Source organism: Ovis canadensis, chromosome 13 (genome assembly GCF_042477335.2).
Source record: "Ovis canadensis isolate MfBH-ARS-UI-01 breed Bighorn chromosome 13, ARS-UI_OviCan_v2, whole genome shotgun sequence".
Taxonomy (NCBI): domain Eukaryota; kingdom Metazoa; phylum Chordata; class Mammalia; order Artiodactyla; family Bovidae; genus Ovis; species Ovis canadensis.
The window spans coordinates 48103719-48114668 of NC_091257.1; the positions used below are offsets into that span (position 1 = coordinate 48103719).

Below are 10950 nucleotides of genomic sequence, written 5' to 3' on the forward strand. Positions count from 1 at the left end.
TCTCCAAGGGACCTTGCCCACCCAGGGATTGAACCCATGTCTCCTGCTTTGGCAGGAGGATTCTTTACCACTGAGCCACCAGAGAAAGCCCATTAAACCCATAAAACCCATTTGCCCCTTGGTTTGTATCAAGAACTCTCTTCTGTTTTCTCTTCCCACCCAAACAGAGAAAGTGCATGAAATGGAAAAGGAGCACTTGAATAAGGTTCAGACGGCAAATGAAGTTAAGGTAAGTTTGGTGTAACATTGGACTCTAATGGTTTTAATTCATCATTATTAATCATGATTAATCTGACTTAAAATCCTTTTCCCCCAATTATTTTAGCAAGCTGTTGAACAGCAGATCCAAAGCCATAGAGAAACTCATCAAAAACAAATCAGTAGTTTGAGAGATGAAGTCGAGGCAAAAGAAAAACTTATTACTGATCTTCAAGAGTAAGTGTGCTTTCCTTTCTTCTGAGGTAGTAGAAACTAACTTGGAAAGACTTAACTGTTTAGACAGGAAGACATAAAAGGTCACTGGTGGGTAATGTTTCTAACCTGCATTTTTCTGTGAAACAATTTTTGACTTGAAAATAAAGAATCTTCATTTGTGAGTGGAACTTCTAGTTCCAGTGGAAGTTTTTGAAAATTTTTCTTAGGTCTTTTGATGTAATAGTCAATAAAAAAAAAATTCCCCAACTTTAACCATTATTTCAGATACACATCACTATCTTCTCCAGATCCTTTCCTTAACGTTTTTAAAAAATAATTATTTATTTTAGGCTGCATTGGCTCCTGTTTGGGGCATGCAGCCCTCTCTAACTGTGGTGCATGGCTGTAGGGAGTCTGGGCTCTATAGTTTGTAGCACTCGGGCTCTCTGGTTGAGGCATGAGAGCTCAGTTGCCCCACGGCATATGGGGTCTTAGTTCCCCAACCAAGGATTGAACCCGAGTTCCTCCACTGCAAGGTGGATTCTTAATCACTGGACCACCAGGGAATTCCTGAGAAAAACTTTTTGAAAATTGTGGTTTTAAAAATGTTTCTTTAAATAGTAGTGGTTGTCTTAGTTTTTCTAGAACATATTTTTCTTACTTCCACAGCCATACACATATAGCATAGACTTGATAGAAATTTGAGGTCTTTGACCAAATCATGATTTGAGTAGGAGGCAAAGGAGAGTAACAAAAAATGATGACAAAGCTTGGGGCATCGAATTTTCTGTTAATGAATTTAGGGAAAGAATTCAGGAGAATGAAACATAGGAAATCAAGATGTTTCAGACCAAACTGAAAAATATCATATGGCTGAATGTGGCCATATCCTCTTTCTGCCTCTGTGGACGGCAGCCTAAAAGAGGAGGCCTGGTGTATGTGAATGGTGGGACTACAGAATTTAAGACTTTGAAAATTTTCAAATACAGCATTCAGAAAATGATGATTTTGATCTTGTGAGGTGTTTTTTATTTTGTCAGCCAAAACCAGAAAATGATGTTAGAGCAAGAACGCCTAAGAGTAGAACATGAAAAGTTGAAAGCTACAGATCAGGAAAAGAGCAGAAAACTACATGAACTTACGTGAGTAGATGTTTTGATTCAAGTTTAAAAATAAAAAACTAAATTAGAGAATTGCAGGCATTGCTCTGTTATATTCAGTGGATTAATGTTTCACTTTGTGTAGGTGAAGAGGTGTTTTTCTTAAACCTTCTGAGTTGGTTTGTTTTATACCTAAAAACATACAGTGCATTCTTGTACTTTAGTGAAACCAAGGTCTTATATTTCACTGATAATTAAGATTCAGATTACTTCAAGATCCATCATAAAAACAAACTTAAAGCATGACATTTAGAAATTTAGATTTCTACAAAAATTTAGATTTCTACAAAATTTAGATTTCTGCCACAAAAACTGTTTTTGTCAGATTTGGTCTTGCATAAAAACACATTCTTTTTTGTCTTCAGTAATTTATAATCTGTAATTTTCCTTTAGTCAGAGTTGTTTCTGATATGCTATATGATAATACATATTTTAAAATTCAGAAAGAACCACTCCTTATTCCTTAAATTCTGCCACATATTCTTTCATCTCTCCCATTGCTATATTATGACAGTTCTTTCCTGATAACCTATAGATTTTAGAAGATTATAAGGCATATAGAAATTTCTTTGAAAGGCTAAACATTGGTAAATTTTTTCAAAATAAGATCTTTTTCATATATGAATTTAAGCATTGATCCTGTCAGATAAAAATATTTGATTGAATACTTGTACTAAATAAAACTAGAATTTATGGACTCAAAGTTGAGCCCATATTTATTGTATTTGTATATTCTACTGTTCAGGGTTATGCAAGATAGACGAGAACAAGCAAGACAAGACTTGAAAGGTTTGGAAGAGACAGTGGTAAGAAAAACTTGGAAATAAATAGGATTGGGGAATATTAATGGATTCTTCCCCTGGTTTTAGTAAATTTGAAGACCAGCTTCTAAAAATACTGCTTTCTTAATTCAAGGCAAAGGAACTTCAGACTTTACACAACCTGCGGAAGCTCTTTGTTCAGGACTTGGCCACCAGGGTTAAAAAGGTAATAATGCCAGGGTGGATATTGATGTAGTGGTGCTTGTTGTTTTTGTTGTTCATCGCTAAGCCATGTCTGACTCTTTGCAACACCATGGACTGCAGCACACCTTGTTCCTCTGACCTCCTCTGTCTCCCAGAGTTTGCTCAAATTCATGTCCATTGAGCCAATGATCCTATCTAACCATCACATCCTCTGCCACCCCCTTCTCCTTTTGCCTTACAGTAGTGCTTTCTGTGTCTAATTGTATTCACAAGGGAAATAACTTTACATTGTCGTAACAGCTTTGGTAGTAGTTAAACTTAGACCTTTTATTTGATCCAGTAATATTTCTTCATAGCATTGATTGATCTTTTTCTAGAGTGCCGAGATTGATTCAGATGACACAGGAGGCAGTGCTGCTCAGAAGCAGAAAATCTCCTTTCTTGAAAATAATCTGGAACAACTCACCAAAGTCCACAAACAGGTAGTAAAGAGTCTATTCCAGTGTCACTGCAATAAAAACTGAGGAGTGACAAGCATTTGAATCTTAAGAGTCCTAAGGATTTTCATACCCTGAGCCATTCTGTTACTCTGTCATGCAATTATATAAATAAACCACTAGCAATTTTTACATTAGTTACTATTTTTAACAGCTTTTTATCAAGAGGCCAAGAAAAGATGGGTTGTTATTTTCTTTGTAGGGCTTCAGATCTATCAGTTTCCTTAATTCATGGTCATTTTTAAATCTCTGGGAGACAAGTCTTTAAGTTAAAATACCGTTTGTTTGTTTGTTTGTTTTGGTCTTCATACAGTTAATAGCTCAGAGTGTGAAATATATAAAATAACAAGGCAGTTCACTTTTTTTTGTAAAGTAGGGACTTCCCTAGCAGTCCAGTGGTTAGAACTCTACATGTCCGTTATGGGGGTCCAGATTCGATCCCTGGTCAGGGAACCTAAGATCCCGCAAGCTGTGCAGTGTGGCCCAAAAAGAGGAATACTTACTGTGGGGTTTGTTTGGTTTACTTTTTTCTTTTATTAAGGCTTGATAACATGATTCAGTTACTTATTTTTTAAGCTCCGTGGCATACTTAATTGTTGTATGCCTTTGTTACTATAAACCTGGTGTTTGCACTAGAGTGAGATTCAGGAAATTTCAGCCTTTCTTTCAGCACTTATTAAGGACTTGTTAAGTTTACGTTTAGTTGTGGATCTTACTGTATCTAAAAGGGTTTTCATGTCCACTAGATGAGTCTCTTAATGAAGAGACCTAATGCTGTGTTATAACATATTGTCATGGGGGGAAAGAACAGTCACCAGCCCCTCAGTATTGAATGAAATTATATTTTGGGGGAGACATGTGAGTATATTTATAGATATATGTATTATCTGGATGTTGCTGCCTAAATTAAACTAGCTGTGGGAAAACCTTAACATAAAATGTAGTGTGTTTTTTTTTTTTCCCCAAGAGAAGTTTCTAAATGTTTATATTTTTGCAAATCATCAGTAAAGCCAGAATCCTTGTTTTCTGTGCCTTCCTTTAGCTGGTACGTGACAATGCAGATCTTCGCTGTGAGCTCCCTAAGCTGGAAAAGCGACTCAGAGCTACAGCTGAGAGGGTGAAAGCTTTGGAGTCTGCGCTGAAAGAAGCCAAAGAAAATGCATCTCGCGATCGCAAACGTTATCAGCAGGAAGTAGATCGTATAAAGGAAGCAGTCAGGTCAAAGAATATGGCCAGAAGAGGACATTCTGCACAGATTGGTTAGTAGGACGTGATAAACCCATGAAACTTTGGTTTGAATATTTTTATTTACTTGAGAATGTAATCTGATCTGTCATATGGTATTTGTTAACATTTTCTAGTTTACTAGAGGGTGGCACTGTTGGGAGTGAAGAGCATTGAGGCATAGCCACCTTAGCAGGGGAAGGAGCTAAGTCAGAACTCGGTGAGCAAGACTGGTCAGGTTTAGAGAAACTAAGAAGAGTACTGTTATTAAAGCAAGAAGAGACTTGCAAGAAAATGTCATCCAGTATCTCGTGCTTTAATTGTAAAGCAGTGATAACAGGAATAAGGTTTTTAAGAGGTTATTAAATTTAACCTTTCAACAAGATTTTTAAGGATTGTGTAGGTCCTCGACAAAAGGATGTAACTGAAAAGAAAAAGAGAGATGGAAGGATTTGCTGAGAAACAAAAAGCCAAAGAAAAAACCTTTGGGAATTTGTTGTAAATAAAGAGAAGAGACTAAAGTAAGCATTTGTTTTTCATACTAGCTAAACCTATTCGTCCCGGGCAACATCCAGCAGCTTCTCCAACTCATCCAAGTGCGATTCGTGGAGGAGGTGCATTTGTTCAGAACAGCCAGCCGGTGGCTGTGCGAGGTGGAGGAGGCAAGCAGGTGTAAGCTCCCCACGACACCCGCGGGTTTGTGAGCTCTCTCTGGCTTTTGAATCACAGCTATCCATGGGAGGTGTTCAGCCACTGGTGGTTAAATACTTTTTGGATTCTAACATTAGTAGCATGTTTTCTTTTTATATATGGGATTCTGAAAGTAACTTACCATGGTTTCCTTTAGAGTTTTTTCATAATTCAGATCATAGTATCTGCATATTCAAATTTGTGTTCTTAATGTTTTTCACCTAATATTGGGTCATTTTTTAAAAACTGTTACTTAACTGTTATCTAGTATAAATACCATGCATGGTTTTATGGCTATTTTACTGGATATTTAGTTATGTTAATTTTTTCATACTTGGAATTTTCCAGTGTTGAAATTTTCATGTATGAAATTTGAAGTAATGAAACATCTTTTTATACCTCCTTACTTTCAGATTATTTCCAGAAGATTCCCATAAGTGGAATCACAAGAAAGTGAACATTTGTAAGATTCTTGACACATATTAACACACTGCTATTCCATGGCTATGCTAAATTATATCATAGCCAAGGACACTGTCTATTTTGTTGCATCTTTGCTGGTATTAATAGTTTTTAAGTGTCCAGTTTAATAGGCTGGAATAAGCATCTCATTGATTTGTGAATGAAATGTTTGTTGGCCCATTTATATAAGTTTTTTTTCTGGGTCCTTTGCCCTTTTACTGTTGTGAGTGGTTTTTCTGACTGATTTATGAGTTCTTACTTGTTTCTTTCTAAATACAAGTAATAGCTGCACCCGGTCGAAGGATAAACAATTATCACAAACCAAGAAAATAGATCTGGAAATACCACCCAATATATATATCCTTCTGGAACTTTCTTTAAATATAACTTTTAAATTAGGAAGGTTAAAATATAAATAACTGTAACATACTACCAGTATACTATGCTATTCTGAATATGCTGATAGCCTGATTTTTTAACTTGGCAATATATTGTGAACATTTTCTTAGTACAGCATGACTAATTATAGCTGCCTATTATTTTATCAGATTTAATTCTTAGCAAGTCCCAAGTGTGTAGGTGGTTTGGAAACTAAGGAAGCTAAAAAATACAGTATAATATGAGATACTTTACTGGTTTTGTTTCTGACAAACACTAAAGTTGTTTTATTTTAATCTCCCTTGTTTTTACTTTGTCATTTTTGCATAACATTGGCTTGCAATTTGAGTAGAATATTAAGCAGCATTCTGGAGAATTCACATTTCCATACATTTAATACAGTTTTTTGTCCACATAATAGAAGTTTCAAGAGAGTGACACAGTGAAAGAGTTAATGGATATTGGAATCCACCTAAGTTTGAATTCTGATTTTTTTACTTTTAAGAACTTGAGCAAGTTACTTTTTTAACAGTTGATTGCTTGTTTTCACTCCTTTTTAAAAACTGTTAGGCATAAAAGTAAATTATGAAGTTTATGACCCATTTAATGTATCTCTGAAATAAAACATTTTTCTATATACCTCAACATTATCACAACTGACAAAATATTTTAATATTATATCAATCCATATTTGCAGAGAAGGCAATGGCAACCCACTCCAGTACTCTTGCCTGGAAAATCCCATGGATGAAAGAGTCTGGTAGGCTGCTGTCCATGGGGTCACTAAGAGTCAGACATGACTGAGCAACTTCACTTTCATTTTTCATTGTCATGTATTGGAGAAGGAAATGGCAACCCACTCCAGTGTTCTGGCCTGGAGAATCCCAGGGACGAGGGAGCCTGGTAGGCTGCCGTCTATGGGGTCGCACAGAGTCGGACATGACTGAAGCGACTTAGCAGCAGCAGCAGCAGCAATCCATATTTGGAACTTTCTGATTACTTACTGATTTTTAAATATTTTACAGCTGGTTTGTCTAAACCTGGGAATAATCCAGAACTGATGTTTACATTAGGTTATTTGCCTTAAGTCTCTCTTAATGCTAGAATAACACCCCACCCTCTTTTTTTTTGTTTGTTTAATGACATTGACTTACTAAATAGAAAAGGCCAATTTTCTGGAGCATATGCCACCTCTGGTGTTTGCTTGTTTCTAGATGCAGCTGCTGTGTTCCTCTGTTTCCTGTTTATTAAAAGCATTTATTGAATTCTTGTGCACATTTTTACAGGATTACATTGTAGGTGGTATGTGTTTAATATTGTGTCATATCAGCAAACATTACAGTGGTTGTCCTGCCTCTGTTTTTCCCCCTTTGGATTAATAACTTGTTGAGCCTCTTTATTAATAAAATGAAAGTCATTCTTGAGAATTATACAAGTTAAGGCATCACTACCTAGTACTGAGCAGATGTTGAGGAAATGCAAGCTGCCTTTTCTGAAATTGAAGGTGGGCAAAAGAATTTTCAAAGGATACATATAAATAAATACAGGTAAAAGTTTATCTGTTTTGAATATTGTCCTCACATTAAAATTCACATGTGAACTTTGAACTCCTATCTCATTTGCAGATAGCATAGTCCATGACCTTTGTTAAGTAAAGCTAGGTTTTTGCAGCAGATTGCTTATCCAGTGTAATGACAGTGCTTAAGCACTTGAGGGAGTTGGCTAACCTAGCTAACACAGGTTTTCAAGACTTGAAGTAACTATAAAAGTATGATTACGTACAGGTTTGTTTCATTGCTGGTCCAAAGGATAATGGTTATTATTTTTAAAAATCTTGGAGTGATCAATCTTAAGCCCAGATTGAGGAATATATGATAACTACTTTGTAGAGATTTTTTAATTATTAAGAAAAGCATTTCAAAACACTGGATTTATTTTGGGGAGAGATGGCAATGTATGAATGACAGTGATACTTGCAGTACCAGTTTTGCGTGGCTGGTTGGTTCTTCTAGCTGCATGATGCTTTGGACAGGTTGAGGTTTTCTAATAAACACAGAGGTAAGTAGGCAGTGGATTACAAGGATGCCTCCAGGTAACTCCTACTGGGATTGTTTACTTTTATTTTATTTTACTTCCTTTTTTTTTTCTTTTGGCCACACCTCACGGCTTTTGGGATTTTTAGTTCCCTGACCAGGGATTGAACTTTGGGCCACAGCAGTGAAAGTGCCCAGTCCTAACACTGGACCACAGGGGAAGTCTCTGGGATTGTTATTTCATTGTTGCCTTCCGTAGCACATGTACTTTGTGCTTATTGGTACACCCCACCTCTTTGCTAGTTAATTAGTGGTCCTTGGCTTAATGTCACTGACACTGTCTACTGACTGGCATTTTATTGACCATCTTTTTCTTTAAAAAAAAAAACAAAACTGTAATTTATATATCAGCTTACTCATAGGTCTTGGGGTAAGTAAAAGCAAATGCAGGGTTGACTTTTTCAATACTGTACTGTCCCTAGATAGCTCTGCTTAGGAGACAAATAAAAGGAAAAGAAATAAAATCATTCATTGTTGCAATCTTTTTAGTTTTGGGGGAAGTGGTCAAAGCTGTTGGTTAATTGTTTTTAAACTAATTGGTGTATTTCGTTTCATTTTTTTCAAACACAGGTTTTGTATAAATAATATTTCCTCTGCTTTTTTCCATCTTCAGGTGTTAAAAGTAATTGAAGTATGAAGAGGACATAATTCAATGACTGTAGCCTGTATCCCTTGGGAACTCTAGAATTATAACGTTTTTTAGTGTATAAATTGTACCTGGCCTGTACAGCTGTTTCCTACCCACTCTTGTAAACTCTGCTGCTTCCCAACACAACTAGAGTGCAATTCTGGCGTCTTAGGAGGGAAAAACGACAGTTTATAACTGTGGCCCTATTTATTACACAGTTTGTCTTTCATGTCTTAAATTTAGTCTTCACTGTGCCAAGCTAACTGTATCATATAGGACTGTGCTTTTTGTACTTGTTCGTGTTTATTTTTTAATCTTAGTTTAAGTTACCTAGCTGCTACTGCTTGTTTTTCTTTTCTTATAAAATAATATCTTATTTTAGGGGAAATGGAACTTTTAGATTAAATGTCTTAAATTTTACCACTTACAACACTACATGCCCACAAATTATATCAGGTCAGTACTGTACTTAAAAATCCTTTAAATGACTTCAGAGTTAAAATTACGTGCATCATCTCTGAAGTTTGCTTCTGAAAACTACTCTCTGAGCACTGAAACCTTTAAAACTGCCTAACTAGACACTTGAGACTGGGCAAGGCTTCTTAATTATCTTGTGAAATGCCTACTGCTGAATTATCTTGAATAGAAATATTTCACACTATCAAAAGCAAATCTTTTGCTTTTGTTTAAGAAAAACAGTTTGGAAAAGAAATTGATTTCTCTTCTTCCCAATGCTGTATACACATAGCTTGATGGAATGGAAACACCTTGCTTTGTGAGCCTGTTAGTTAATATATATTAAGAATTGGGTGGATAATCTGTCAACTTAATATAATGAAATGAACTAAGATATGGATATTATAGGATTAAACATAATTTTATATTAGTACTGTATTGGTTGATCTAAATTTATAGCATTTGGAAGTTGAGAAAACATGTGGAAGGATGGGACAAATAAATGGCGAATTTATAAATACATAGGTAAATTGTGGTCTGAAAATCCCTGAGGTGTCTTTAACCTCCTACACTAAATCATACACTATAACATACTTCTTATTTAGTCTAGGAGTAGTAAATTATTTGCAAGTCACTAATAATACTCAAATTATTTCGTTGGCGGTAGCTGGTAATTTTATAATTACGTGTATCTGTTTTTGCCACTTCTTCCTCAGATGATTAAACTAAGTCAACAGTTTATTTTAGAAACTATAAAAGTAATAGGGAAAGAGATTTCAATATTTGCTTCACCACTTGGGAGTGGGTAACTGCAACTGTGTTAGCAGAAATTTGCAAAGACTGGGGATGTAAAGTTACTCAGAGGAGAAAGCTGGAAAGTTCTGTGTTAGGATCTGGGTGGCAGAATTAACTTTTTGAAAAAGTTTTATATACAGATATTTGTATTAAATTTGGAGCCATAGTCAGAAGACTCAGATCATAATTGGCTTATTTTTCTATTTCCTTAACTATTGTAATTTCCACTTTTATAATAATTTTGATTTAAAAGATAAATTTATTTATTTTTTTAACAGTCAAAAATCCTTGCTGTTCTGATCTGCAGCAACCTTTAAAATGATTGTATTGTTTTTAGGCTTGATCAAAAGAAACACTCCAAAAATTGAGATGAAAACTTGTAGAGCGGCAAGACTGAAGCAATGCAGTTAACTAAACCCGTGCTTCCGCCTGTTGGTGGTGATAATTTTCTAAATGAAGAAATGTTTGGCTGCGTTCACACAGACATTTGTATTTTGTTTCCAAATGAGAGCTTGCTTTTTGGGGCAGTATTCTTAAATGAAGCAGAAATTTTTTTCTCTCTTTTGTCTGAATATAGGAGTTTCTTTCTTGTAAGATGTATCACAGGTATTGGTGCTGTGTAACAAACAATGAATTGTAACTAGTGTGTGGTTCAGAATACACAATGTTAGGGTTTTTAAAATATCTCAATGGGTTTTTCTATTTATAATTTCAGACTTTCACAAAATGTACAGAGAATTTCATAAATTTGTTTTAATTGAACTGCTTTTGCTATGGTAGGTCATTAAACACAGCCTTTACTCTTATAAGTGAAAATTTCTGATCACCTGGAACATTGATACTTATTTCAATTTACAGTGTCTTTTTTTTTTTTTTGACTAAATAATGTTCGTCTGAATCGCATTGATAAATGGTTCAGAAAAGAAACTCAGTGAAATGAAAGTAATATTTATTCATGGTGATCAGTTAAATTATTTGCCTAATTTAAGAAAACTACTGTGTGTAACTCAATTTGGCAGGAGATGATAGAAGAGTCTGAGTCTGCCTGTGGAATACGTTGGTTTCTTTTCAGTGCTTGAAGATACATGCAGAGATAATTGGTTTGGGAAGACGCCATATAATTTTAAGTTGACCTGCATGCTGTAAATGTCTTTTATGTTTAAATAAAAAGGAAAAAATTTTTTGAAA

At 35.2% G+C, this 10950-nt stretch overlaps 1 protein-coding gene across 1 annotated transcript in view; it reads left to right on the forward strand.

The window, feature by feature from the left end:
• Window positions 1–10950, forward strand: part of KIF5B (kinesin family member 5B) — a 47756-nt gene extending 36806 nt beyond the window's left edge. Inside the window, exons 19-27 of the mRNA XM_069547626.1 lie at window positions 168–229; window positions 326–435; window positions 1455–1556; window positions 2320–2380; window positions 2490–2561; window positions 2917–3021; window positions 4079–4295; window positions 4806–4932; window positions 8497–10950. Of these exons, the coding sequence (XP_069403727.1) occupies window positions 168–229; window positions 326–435; window positions 1455–1556; window positions 2320–2380; window positions 2490–2561; window positions 2917–3021; window positions 4079–4295; window positions 4806–4932; window positions 8497–8503 (863 nt within the window). The 3' untranslated portion in view covers window positions 8504–10950. The remainder of the gene's footprint in view (window positions 1–167; window positions 230–325; window positions 436–1454; window positions 1557–2319; window positions 2381–2489; window positions 2562–2916; window positions 3022–4078; window positions 4296–4805; window positions 4933–8496) is intronic.